The sequence below is a fragment of the Ambystoma mexicanum genome, chromosome 9 (assembly GCF_040938575.1).
Source record: "Ambystoma mexicanum isolate Mex_15411 chromosome 9, UKY_AmexF1_1, whole genome shotgun sequence".
Lineage (NCBI taxonomy): Eukaryota > Metazoa > Chordata > Amphibia > Caudata > Ambystomatidae > Ambystoma > Ambystoma mexicanum.
This window is the reverse complement of record NC_090931.1, coordinates 529,134,755-529,148,354: the sequence shown is the minus strand read 5'-3', so window position 1 is coordinate 529,148,354 and position 13,600 is coordinate 529,134,755. Positions and strand designations below refer to the sequence as shown.

General features: G+C 44.1%; 1 protein-coding gene across 4 annotated transcripts in view; it reads right to left on the bottom strand.

Moving 5' to 3' along the window:
- Positions 1–265: 265 nt before the first annotated feature.
- Positions 266–13,600, bottom strand: part of BCAS3 (BCAS3 microtubule associated cell migration factor) — a 3,943,855-nt gene continuing 3,930,520 nt past the window's right edge. For all 4 annotated transcript variants that reach the window (XM_069615076.1, XM_069615077.1, XM_069615079.1 and 1 more), the window contains 2 exons: positions 4,454–4,650; positions 266–1,705 (listed from right to left, as the gene is read on the bottom strand). In XM_069615076.1, coding sequence (XP_069471177.1) covers positions 1,582–1,705; positions 4,454–4,650 — 321 coding nt within the window. In that variant the 3' untranslated portion in view covers positions 266–1,581. The remainder of the gene's footprint in view (positions 1,706–4,453; positions 4,651–13,600) is intronic.

The window sequence follows — 13,600 nt, the reverse complement described above, 5'->3', positions numbered from 1 at the left end:
TCAAAAGAAGCCCAGAGACAGCAATATTTAGGGGTATCTTATTTGTCAAGGCACACAGTGTCTGAGGCACGATTTTATTCTAATCAGGATCACCAGAACAAGCATTCTGAGCATTTTACATTGTATATTTGAAGCCTGAATCAATTTCGAGAAGGCAGACTACATTCAATTAGAATGATCATCAATATTGCCTTATTTTGGAGAATTAATCTTAAAAATATGACATAGATGTTAGGCTGAAGAAGCCAGTGCAGAATGACATGTCTAGATTATTCAGTCAACCAAGCTTTATTTCTCAGAGTTTCACTACAAAAAATCATGAATTCAAAACAGTAATAACTCAAGCATCAATAATTCCTTAATACATTCCGATAAAGCACATCTTAAAGCATGATAAAACACATCTTAAAACATTAGGCAAAGAGAACAGTCAACAGTTCACATTGGCCCTTTAAAATAAATGGCATCTTGGGATACAAAATCAATACAATCTAATACATCATAAATATATATCTACGTAAAATTCCAAACTACAATCGACAATTCATTTATTTTTTTATCCTTTATTATCCGAATGGACGTTGAATACTTTAAAGTTTCAGTGAATTCCTATAATTTCCATTAAAAGCTAGCCTAGCTTTTCACTCTCTGAGTAAACAGTGGAGACCGGAAAACACCACCTTAGCATCTCTGGATCTAAAGCACAGATCCAAGGGCTGCAAGACAAGCTCAACCCGGAAAACTATCTGGACTATACACCTAGGAAGTTCATACTTGCCATGAACACAGCTGACGTCTGACGGAACCAATACATGGACATTATAGTCTAAACATAGAGTCCCCCCAATGCAGGGCAATCTCTCAAATACCCTAGCGGCTGTAAGAGCCCTCGTTATTTACAGACTTTGAATAAGCACCCTTGCAGGAATTTGTGCAGAAAATTCCCTTTTGTTTTTAAAGTTTATTGCTTAAGATTTTAGATATGGCGATTTACTGCAATATAAAAACCTACTGACATAACATATTGACCTCATGCCATGTGATGCAAAGTCTCCTATTCCCAAACCAGAGCAGCTAATTTCGTTGGGGAGAAGGTGGCAAAATATATAAGTTACTTGTCATCACAAGCCACCTGAGAAGTGTATCTGCTTGAAAATAACATTTAAAAGCTGAATAGTTTTCATCAGTAATTTGGAAAGTCTGTCAGTTCTTCTCTGAGTTATAGCTCTGCAGTGACCTCCCCCGAGAAAGCACCCTAAAAAAGCAGACCGCCAATGTGTGTGCTACAGGAGAACAAAGTACGAAAGAAAACACATATATATTTTTTGTAGTAGTCCTATACAGGGCATAGCTACACATTCCCTTAATTCAAAAGGTCAGTCCTTCCCAATGCCTTTGTGAAGAACTTGATTTTCCATTGTTCACTTGTAAAAGATGAACCTATAGTGAGTACAGGTTTTAATGCAGTGCCCTTTAATGCAGCGGTAATTGGATCTGTAGAGCAACTTCGGACTGCTGAGGTGAATGTATCCTTTGAAGACCCATGCTCCATTAAAGGACAAAGACAGGAATGGACTAGAGTCAAATAGTGTCCATGGGCATCCTACCTGTCCCAGAGTCGATCACGGTCGACGCCCCTCTGTGGTCTGTCGTTGGGCACGAAGATCCTGGCATGCTCACAGGCTCTGAACGAACTGGCTGAATCCTACAAGTTTAAAAGAAATGAGGCTTATGTTGTTTAATCCCTCAATCTGTTGACCAACTTTCTTATTGAAATGTCAGTGTGCCGGGGTCCGAAGGATCAATTGTCATCAGGAATACATGGCACTGTTGCAACAAGGTTTTGGCAGATAGGGCACTTGCGTCGTGAACCTTAGAGAGTCAGCACGCTAAAGTACTCTTCTATACCAGGTCTTTTGTTTGCTGTTCCCAGCTGGTGAAGATTTGAAAGTGGGCAAGATTCACTAAAAAAGGAAAACTGAGGCTTTAGGGAAAAAAACAAACAGGTAGCCCAACTGGACTGAGAACAAGGCCCTGGGCAGAATAACCAACAGTCCTCACAGATACAGAGGCAACAGAAGAATTAAACAAAGATACAGATTGTGAAAAGACAGTGCATCGGAGTGTGGACCGTGTGATTAGTTTTGAGTTGTTTCTCTCACCACCTCACCTAATGCTGTGAATGAAAGTTCAATTGGTTTAAGTGACCGGTGGCTCGAAGATTCAAAAGGCCAGTCCATCATCTTGGAGTCAGGTCCCAGTCCCTATGGCAACCCAACCCATGATGGCAGCATCCGTCAGTAACATGTTGGTGCTTCTTTTTTTGCACACTTCAACTCCAGGAATACACTGCACCCCTCCCCCCCCCCCCCGCCAGAGTGGGGGAGCTATGCAAGTGGTTCTATGAAAACAATATGCACACTTGTCAGTTGCTGATGCTTGGCCTCAAAGGGGCATGATGCAAAGCTTGTGAAGTCCCACGAGCAAGTGCTTGTGACCTTGCATTTTCGGATTAGTTATTTCTTGTTCTGTTAGGGACACAGTTCAACTGATAGCCACGTCCCAGATAGTGTATGGTCTTAGTAACTATTTGGGTGGTACACCACAAGGCTAGGAATATGGTGGAGCCCGACGGGGAGCCCCTTAAAACCTTTCAGAGGCCAGTATGTCATTGTGGGCAGCAGTCCCTGGTCCCCAAAGGTCTCCGGGGACCAAGTGCCCAGCCTCCCCAATCTGACATTGTCACAATGCTAAGAGAGGCTGTGAAAATGCATGTTTCATTTAATGGGGTTAGGAGAGACAAGTTATTTTGGGGAAGAGACTAGCAAGGTATTTTTCCCTTCACTTGGGTAGTTGCAAGTGGAGGAATGAGCAAGTCCTTAGGTGATGAACCCCAGGTGTGGTTTTGTTGTTGTCAACATGTTGCTCCACTGGAAGGTAGCAAGGTAGGAATTTCAATGCTAAGGGATACGGTCAGAAATGTCCAGGGTATAGATGAGACTGGCGACTTGAACTTCAACCACATGTAACCTCTGAAGGCCTACTGCCTGCAAACTAGGGAACACTCCACAAGCAGAGATGGCAACAATAATGAAGAGTGTGTTCCTGTGAAAAGTATAAAAGGGGTGGGTTCCTCTTACGAGATGGGAGAAGGAATATTTTGTCTTGGGGATATGGGTAGTGCCAGAGGCGTTGCTAGGTGGGCTGAGGGGACTATAGCCCCGGGTCTTTTGGTTGTAGCCCCAGATAGAAGCTCAAGGACTACAACCAAACGGCTATAGCTAGCGCCGAATCCCGGCAGTCCCGACATTAGCTTAGCCCCTGATGTTGTCCAGACCTAGCAACACCGCTGGGTAGTGCGACCACTGCACATACTATGTCGCTACTGTAAAAACAAGCACCTCCTTCGTGATTGTGACAACAAAAGGAAAGATAAAAGTAAACATTTTAGAACGCCTTTAGGAGATATCTAGTATTTAAATGATATGTTTTTGTGAATGCTATATGCATGTGTATCAAATCTTTCTGACTCTTGCACAAACAAATTGTTTATCAGAAGCAGTAAACATCTTTAATGGATGAAGTATTTTAATTATTTTTAATGAATTGTAATTTGGGGTTATTGTTATCCTTATGTTTTATCTGCATTCGACGACAGTGTGTAAGGTTTACTAAAAACTGTAAAGCCCTTTAATATTTTTTCTTTTTCAAACATTCATTATATCGTGTGGTTTTTACCCAACGGACAAAACCAGACAAGGGGAAGAAGTATATCTATGAAACCTCTCCAAGTCTAAACATATAAACAGAAATGCACCAACAACGCACTTCTTGAATAGTTTCATTTGGGGGAGGGCTCCTATTCTATTGCTTGTGCATTCCCTTATGCACCATCCGTGTATAGTAAGAAAGCTAAAAAGATATAAACTGACAGTAGTAAAACGGTGCTGAAGAAAAACGTTGTTAATGTGGTCCCAGTTAATAATTAATCACCCACGGGTTACAGTAACTCTTTGAATCCTCGCTGGTGGTGCTGAAGATCCTGGATCTTCTGGAAAAGTAAAATAATCCTCCCACTGTCTCACCCTCATCTATGCACTCTGAATCGGTGCATGCTAGATCTGCCATAGACCTTTCCTACATACTGATATGAAATCAGGCAAGAAAAAGCAGCATGATGAGGCAGTCGTGAGACCCAGCACTCCAAATCTGCGACATGAAGTCTGTCCCCAGTATGGTAAACGATTACTAATAAAGCACAACCCTTCCAAAGGTCGTTGCCATGCACGGACCGAAGTACGGTAAGAGTTGGCAACAGTACACCCACACTATTAGGCTCCTTAAACTATGGACGCTGGGGTAGCAGGCAGGTTTTACGAACATATCAAGATATGTTTACAGGTAGCAGTCCATTTTGCTGATCAGCTAATGTGGCTTGTTCCACATTGCTTACCTGAGACTGTTGAGGTCCAGATCATCTGTGTCGAACTCAAGGAGAGGCTGGGGGGTATCGCTGGGGCCCTGTGACTGCAGTACTGAAGAGCTAGAGGAAATCACTGTTGTCTGGCCCGAGGGGTGGATGGTCTTGAACTGGAACTGAGGGCCCATCCACAATCGTCGATGAGGTCCAGTATGGGTCACAATTTCCACCTAGAATAATGTATAGTTTACTATTTATGTTATCAATTTGTTTAATTTATGATATGTATTTTGTACGGGTATTGCTTCAGGGAGAAGCAGAGCACATTCCATCGATATATATGCAACAGTTTCAAAATATGCATATGTGAATTTGTACACACAGCATTATGAACATATGCAATCTATATTACAAACTGATAACCTGAAACACCCAACTAAGAAAAGACATGCCCTAGATAACTACACAACAGTAAAAGAGAGTCACGTAAAAAGAACTGCGTCATAACATGCTTACAAAAATCCAACATTTTATACTAAAGTAACGGAAAGAAATGTTAAGATGCATGCATTCGCTTTCAAAGATCGTACATCGTCTTCTTTGGATGCTAGAAACAGAATGAAAAGGAGGAATGGAAAACAGCAACACATTTCTTGTTAATACCTTTCACTGCCATTGAATGAAGACGACTATGGAAATTTACAAACTCATTTAATAAACCATCTTATATTTTTCGTTTTTTCTGTCATAACATGGTGTCAAACTATTCTGTGCACTTGACAAAGTTTAAATAAATATGGGTTCAATTATTTTCTTAACTGCAATAATGCACTAATAATAGTATTCCTACTTTGAGGGAATTCCAAAATAACAAAATGACAACTGCTCTACACAGGTACAGGGATGAGCAGTGGCTAAAGCGCCTATTCAGCCCCACCCTACTACTAAACCAGCAGTGACCCAATGTTAATGTTAAAGGACATTTGTACCGCGCACTATCACCACCGGAGTGGTCCCCTGGCGCTCTGGCGGCTCTGAAAGAGGGAGGGATGGTGAGTTAGTGGGAGGAAGTTGGAAAAGTGCGAGAGTGCAGTGATGTACTGTTGGCGGCCTCAGCCCGGTGGGTCCGTTGGCTGGGCCTGGGGTGTTTGCGGCCGGCAGTCGTCGTGTGCTTTTGTGCGAGTATGTGTTTTTTTGTTTTATTGTTGTGGTGTAGGGAAATTTGTGCCGACTGTTGTGCTGTAGATCTGTGGTTGTGTTTGTTTTGGAGATTGAGAGGTGTAAGCAGAGGAAGAAATTGTTAGTGGAGTTGGTTAGTTGGCATCTCTATCCTGAAATTGATGATTTGGGCTTGCGTGATCTCTGCAGATGGGGTGTAGGGCATCCTGTCCCTCTGGTTGGGTCTGGGCCCGTCCTGCATTTGGGGTCCCTTTCATGTCTCGCTACCACCTCCACTGGTCTCCCTAACAACCCCACATGTTCCTCCCCCCACCTGCATGGTCAGTGCATCGCTGGTGTCCCTAACTAAGTTAGCGTGGTGTTCGGTAGTGTCTTGACAATTTCCACAACCCGTTGGCTAAAGATTTCGGATGGGATTGGCTGGGGTGGTTGATTCTCTCTCCTTGGGTGTCACCTGTTTTCCATTCTGCCTGACGTCAGCCGTTTGGGTGCCGTGGGTCCTACTCTGTTGGTTCTGGGAGCTTGTCGGTGTTCTTTCCGGATTGGTTGATTCTTTCCTTTTTGCTGTTTCGGGTTTCAGTTTGAGTCTGTGGCGTTGAAGAGCCAGGTTTTTAGTAATTTTCTGAATTTTAGGTGATCTTCAGTGTTTCTTATTTCTTTTGGGATGTTGTTCCAGGTTTTTGCGCTAAGTGGTAGAAGGTGGTGCCTCCGAGTTTTTTCTTAATGTACGGTTTTAGTTCCAGGCCGATTTCATTGCGTGACCAGAGGGGTCTTGTTGGCTTGTAGATTGTTATTTTCTTTTGTAGGAATTCTGCTCCTTGTCCACGGATTGCCTTGTGCGTTATGCACATTGTTTTGAAGGTGATGCAATGTTTTACTGGAAGTCAGTGTTGCGTTGTAGGGCAGGGGTGATGTGGTCTCTTCTGGAGTAGTCGGGCTGCTGTGTTTTGAATCCATTGTAGTCTCTTCAGGAGGTATTCTGGTATTCCGAGGTAGAGGCTGTTTGCATAGTCGATTCTTGACATAATGAGGGCGACGATAGCGAGTGTTTTGTGCATGAAGGAGAGAAAAGGTAGGATTCTTCTTGCCGTGTGGAGGAGGAAGAAACATTTCTTGACTGTTGCATTTATTTGTGGTTCTAAGATTAGGGTGTTGTCCATCAGGACTCCCAGATTTTTGACTACCTTAGATGGTGATGGTGTGGTTCCCATTTCCGCTGGCCACGGGATGGCGGTTTCATTCTCTTGGTCTTTGGATATGATCATGATTTTGTTTTTCCTGGGTTGATTTTCAAGTCGTTGGCATTCATCCAGTTGAGAACTTCTTTTAGACAGTCGGTTAGGTTTGGATGATCGGCTTGGGTGTCTTCGATTTTGTAGATGATTTGAGTATCGTCTGCGTAGTTGTAGCATGTAAGGTTATATTTTTTGAAGATTGTGATAACTGGGGTTTGGTAGATGTTGAAGTAAAGTGGTGATAGTGAGTATCCTTGTGGCACTCCACAGTCGTTAACTCGTAGGGTGGATTTGAAGGATTTAATCCATACGGTTTCTGTTCCGTCTGCTAGGAATGATTTAGTCCAGCATAGTGCTGTGCCTGTTATGCCTATGTCTTCTAGTCTTTTGGTCAGGGTGACATGATTAACTGTGTCGAAGGCTGCAGAGGGGTCGAGCAGAATAAAGGCTGAGGTTGTGTTTGAGTCTGCGTTCGTTTTTAGGTCATCCCAGATGGATAGTAGTGCTGTTTCCATTCATCTTGTGGGTCTGAAGCCGACTTGAGCATGGTCTAGCAGGTGGTGTTTTTCAACGTGTTCTTGGCTTAGTTTGTATACGTAGGTTTCCAGGAGTTTTGCCGTAGGTTTCCAGGAGGTTTGCCGGGATGTTTGAGATAGGTCTGTAGTTAGAGAGGTCACCTGCTTCGCCGCTTATGTTTTTCAGAAGTGGTTTGATGTATGCTGATTTGAAAGTCCTTGGTACAGTTCCTCTTGCTAGTGATATATTTAGAAGGTTTCTGTAATATTCTGCTGGCGTTCCTTGTGCAAGGATTGATTTGCAGATGTCCGGGGGACAGGGATCCATGGGTGAACCCGCTTTCTTACTCTGTTTTACCAGCAATGCGAAAGCATCTGCTGATATTCAGGAAAGTTTTTGAGTTTGTGCTGAGGTTCTGAGTTAGGTTTGTTTGGTGGTATGTTGTGGTTGGTTGGCCTCTGATGAATGGTTTCTCGGATGTAATTGATTTTCTTTGTTGAAGTGGTCTGCCAGGTCGTTGCATAGTTTCTCAGAAGGGGTTGGGGTGTTGTCACAGCCTGGTGGGTTTCTCATTTCTTTAATGATGTTAAACATTTCTTTTTGTGTGTTGGTGGCATTGGTGATTCTGTCATCATAAGGCCTTCTCACGGCCTTTTGAATTTCCTTTTTGTATGCGTGGATTTGTTTCTGGAACAGTGTTTTTTTGTCTGGGTTGTATTCTTTCCTCCATTCCAGTTCCATCTTTTTGTTTTCCTTTTTCATGGTGCTTCATATTGGGGTGAACCATTTTGCCATTGCTCTCTTTTTTGATGGTGTGAATGGTTTTTCTGGTGTGATCTTATCAATTGTATCTGCAATCCATTTGTGTAATAGCCCGCTTTCCCATCTAGGTCAGCTAGCTCTAGTTCTGAAGTTGAGGGTTTGGTTAACTCCAGTTGTTCGAATATGTTGCTTTCTTTGACGTCTTTCCAGTTTCTTTTTGTAGTGGTTGTGAGTTTAGGAGGTTGGATGCAGACTTGAGTAGGTAGAGTGATCATGAATGGGATGATGAGATGGTCGCTCCACAGTATTTGTATCGGCGGTGCCGTGGTGATGAGTTTATCCTTGGCCAAAATTGCATTCAGGGTGTGTCCTGCCGAGTGTGTTGCTCATTTTACTCATTGTCGTAGTTTCATGGAGATGAGTTGTTCAGTCAGTGAGTTTTGGGAGTTGGCGTGACTGTCTTCAAACCAGATGTTGAAGTCTCCCAGGATCATTAGGTGTTCGTGGTTGATGGCTATGTTGGTGATGGCTTCTATGAAGTTGTCGACGAAGGATGCATCATAAGTTGGTGGTCTGTACACCAAGACCAATGTGATGTTGGTGTTTGGGCTCGCTGATAGGTGTATCCCCATGGTTTCGCAGTTGAGGATGTTGAGTGGTTTGTCAGTTTTTATTTTTAGGTGTTCTTTGAATGCTATTGCGATGCCTCCTCCTTTTTTGTTTTTCCTGTTTATTTGAAGGCACTTGAAGTTTACTGGAAGGTAGCTTTGGAGTGTGATTTTGTAGTCCAGCTATGTTTCTGTGATGAATAAGATGTCAATGCTGTTGTCATCCAGTAGGTCGAAAATCTCTGTAGAGTGTTTTGACATGGATCTTGTGTTTATTAGATTGCAGTGGAGTTTGGAGGTGTAGTTTAGTTTGGCTTTTCTTGTTAGGGTCGTCTTGTGATCTTGTTGATGTGTAGGTTTTGAGGTGTCAGCGTCCATAAATAATTCTTCTAGGTTTTGTCTTGGGTTTTTGTTTTCATCTGGTTCGTTTTCCAGGAGTTGTGGTTGTTGATTGGAAGTTCTTCTAGCTTTGGTGATGTAAGGTGTTATCGCTTCGGTCGTGTGTTTGTTGTTTCTGGTGTTGCTAATCCTTCTTCTGCGTGATTTTGTTAGGTTATTCAATGTTGCTGCTTTTTGCGTTGAGTTGGTTTGGTGAGCAGTTGTCAGCAAGGTATGGAGTTAAGTAGAGGGATTTGTCTCTTCTCTCAATGTTGGTTTGATTTTTGTTCCTGTCTGTGGAGGTCTGTTCTGTAGTTGTGCTTCTTTGTTGTAGTTATGGAGTGTGTGTTCTTTCTTCTCTTTTTCTTTCCCTTGGGATGGGTCGTTTGCTCAGCATTATAAGATTCAGAGTTGTTTAGTCTTTGTTTGTTGATGTCCAGTTGGTTCTGCTTTGGTCTGGTTGTCTTGTGGTGTAGTACTGGGTGTGGATGATGTCCGCTACCGATTTTAGTCTTTGTCTGTAGGTGGTATTACTGGCTGATGATGTAACATCTCGATCCCGCTCCCGCAATGCTTGTTCTGATTTCGTCAGGCAGAGCACACTTTCGTTTCTTCAGCGCTGGAGGTTGCCATGGAGACGTGGGGGACGTTTCGCGTGGCTCCATCCCATGTCACGTGTCAAACCAGGTGATCGCGGCAGGTCAGGGTCCGCCCACCGGCAACACAGTTATAACGCTCCTCGCGGGTGAAGACGCTGCTTCTAATTGCCATTTTCTTACCTACCTTATCGGATTACTCGTGTATTGTGTATCGAACCTCGGAATTCCTTCTGACAATTCTACTCGTCCTTTCCTCGAATCTGGCGAACCGGAACCGGTCTCCTTACCAGATTTTTTTCTTACTCCTGCAGCAACCCACGGATCCCATCTCCACTGTTCTGGGGATCCATCCGCTGCAGTCTCCCATGGTGTGTCCACGTAACAGCTTACAGCCCAATACTTCAATACCAATCGTGCTGCCTGGAGTCCTAACAGACGGGGATAGCCATCGCTCCCTGCTGCTGAACACGCTCTAAAGCCCAGGTGAGCCTTGACTACTCCTGTTTCTCTTACCCTATTTTCTTGTCTGCTATGTAAAGGATATCAGGACAGTGTTATTTGCGTTAATCACCTCCTGGATCTTCCACCTTGCTCAAGAGGACCTTGACATTCATAGGGACTATTTCATGTGTGGAACTGATTGTGTGTTCACCTCTCTGGAAGTCTAGTGCACATTGGACACTATCCTGCTTGGTGCACCACCCCAGCTCTGGTTGCGTGCCATTGCCGTCCGGGGTACTTCCCTGTACCAACCATCCTGTTTGTTATTTTCTCCTATCATTGTTTCCTCTTCTTCTGGTACCATTCCTGCCTTCCCTTGTGTAAGTATCATTTAGGTGTCCAATTTCCTCTGCATTTACTTTAGGGAGGCCTGGGTAACAGTATTTCTTTTGTTCTACTTTCCCTTAGCTGGTGGTTATTCTGAGAAACATCCCTTTAATCTTCCATCCCTGGGCACTACAGGTAGATAACATCTAGAACAGGGTTTCTGTTACGTTTCTTTTTGTTGGATCATCTAACGTGTTCCTTTCTTTCTTTACAGCCTTGTCATAGCGGTGTGGGTATCTCCGCTCTTTTGAGCAAACCATCACTCTGTCTGTTACATCAGCAGAGGGTTATATTGCCTAAAAGAGGTCCTCAAGTGGAAGAGGCTCGGTTCTGAGTGTATCCTCGATTGTAAACACACAGCTTGAGCTGAACTATTATCTGGAGCAGCTCCCTCTTATCTGCGGATTCGAGGTCGAGCAACGCCCCGGCTTGTTCAGCTATTGGTGAGTTACAGAATTAGAAGCCATGGATCCTACGGAAGCAATGACTCAGATGCTGCAAGTAGTTGCTGATCTGAGGGCCGAAATGTCTTCCATGAAGGATCATTTCCAACAGCGCATTGATGCTATCCATTCCTTGGTTGCATCCGGGCAACAAGGGGTGGAGGCATAGGTGGCTACTGCATCTGGTTCCGGGTTTCCCCCGACCATGCAAGAGGCTACTCCAATAGTGCTATCAGCACAATTTCCCTGAAGCTCCACCTGAATGGTTTTTGGGCGACCCGAAACAGTACAGGACATTCGTTAACCAATGAAAACTACATTTCTTGTGTCGACCTACTTTTTCCCCCACTTCTACCACCAAGGCTGCGTTCATCTTATCCCATTTGGGAGGCACCGCTGCTTCCTGAGCTAATCCACTCTTGGAGGCCAACAGCCATGTGCTATACAATTGTGATGCACTGTTAACTGCCATGAGCAGAGTTTTTGACACTCGGTATACCTCCCAAGCCTCAGACCTGGAGCTACTCAAACAAGGCACCTCTTCCCTACTGACTTATCTAGCCCGTTTCAATCAAATAGCAGCTGAAACCGACTGGCCTTAGGAAAATAAATCTTCTGTTTTTTATCAGGGCCTTTCAGAAGAGTTGAAAGACACCCTATCCACAGTACCTATCGTCCCAACTGCATTCGGGGAACTCTTGGATATAGTGCTCCAAATAGACGCTCGCAAGACAGAACGGATGGGCGAGAAAAGACCCAACGTTGTTCCTCTGCTTTCAGAGGTCCCTACGGCAGTCGTCCCTACACCTGAACCTATACAAATAGGAGCCATTCGGGGGCCTCTTACTCCTGCACAGAGGGAGTATCGCCGTAGTCATAATCTATGTATGTATTGTGGCTCTTCTGAACATCTCCTTCCTGATTGTACCAAGAAACCCAAGAAGAAGGCGGGAAACGCTAAATCCCGACAGTAGTTGGAGTTCCTATGTCGGGAAGGCTAGCTTTGGACTCTCGCCTTCATCCACAGACAGGTCTAATTCGTTTGTATGTTTCGTTTATGGTGGCTGCAGGTTTACCGTTTCCCGTTACAGTGATCGTAGACTCAGGGGCCACAGGAAACTATATTGATTGACAGTTTGCTATGACCTCCAGGGTTGAGCTGGTAAATAAGACATACCCTGAGTGCCGTCAGTGCTGTTGATGGTTCTGCATTGATTTCTGGTCTGGTTACTCAACAAACTGTTCCCATTTCCATGTGCACATTGGAGGGTCATTCTGAAGAGATCACTTTTGATGTTATCACAGCCCCGGCATACAAAGTCATCCATGGCATCCCTTGGCTACGATTACATAATCCTGTAATAGACTGGGTCTTGGGTTCGATTCAGTTCCCCTCTTCCTTTTGCAACAGTACCTGTTTTTCCGTTCTTGGTATTGTGTCTGAGGTTCCTAGTCAGACGCTTTCCGCCATACATGCATGCATAGGGGCAGTTACGCTCACATCGGTTTCGGCTATTCCTAGTGAATATGCCAAGTACCACAATGTTTTTGACAAGGGAAGAGCAGAGTCCTTGTCTCCCCACAGGATTTATGACTGTCCCATAGATCTTGTTCCCAGAGCTAAAATTCCTTCAGGTTGTGTGTATTCTTTGTCTTTGAAGGAAGACCGTGTATTGAAGGAGTATCTTGATAAGGCCCTTGCCATGGGATTTATACGTCCTTCCAGATCACCTGCGGCCTCTCTGTTATTCTTTGTGCCCAAAAAGGAGGGCGATTTAAGTCCATGCATCGACTACCGGGCGTTGAATGAAGTATCGGTAAAAAACCAGTACCCATTACCTCTTATTTCCGTCCTGGTTGACCAATTGGGTAATTCTAAAATATTCACCAAACTCGAACTGCGAGGCGCCTACAATCTGGTCCGTATTCGAAGTGGGGCTGAGTGGAAAATGGAATTCAAAACATGTTTCAGACTATTCGAATACCTGGTGATGCCGTTCGGTCTTTGCAATGCCCCGGCTACATTCCAGGCGTTCATGAACGACATATTTCACGACATACAAGATCAATATGTGGTAGTCTATCTTGACAATATTCTCATTTATTCTGAGTCCATGCATGAACATGTACATGTCTCGAATGGTCTACAAAGATTGAGGGATAACCACCTGTATGTAAAAGCCGAAAAGTGTGTGTTCCATACCACAGAAGTGGAATTCCTGGGCTTTGATATCACCGACCAAGGCATCAGGATGAGTTCCTCCAAGGTAAAGGCAGTATTGGAATGGCCCATTCCTACATCGGTGAAAACATTACAATCCTTTCTAGGGTTTGCTAACTTTTACCGCCGGTTTATTAATTCCTTTTCGTCCATTTCTGCACCACTTACAGCTTTGACTAGTTCCAAAGCTACGTTCCTGTGGACCCCTGCTGCCCAAATGGCTTTTGATCAGTTAAAGGAGGCTTTTACTTCGGCCCTGGTTTTGCAGCATCCCAATCCGGAATTGCCCTTCATTGTGGAGGCTGACGCCTCGGGTTATGCCCTCAGTGCTGTGTTGTCCCAGTCTTGTCCGCAGTCTGGAGAGACACATCCTGTTGCTTTCTACTCCCGTAAACTGTCCAATTTGTAAAG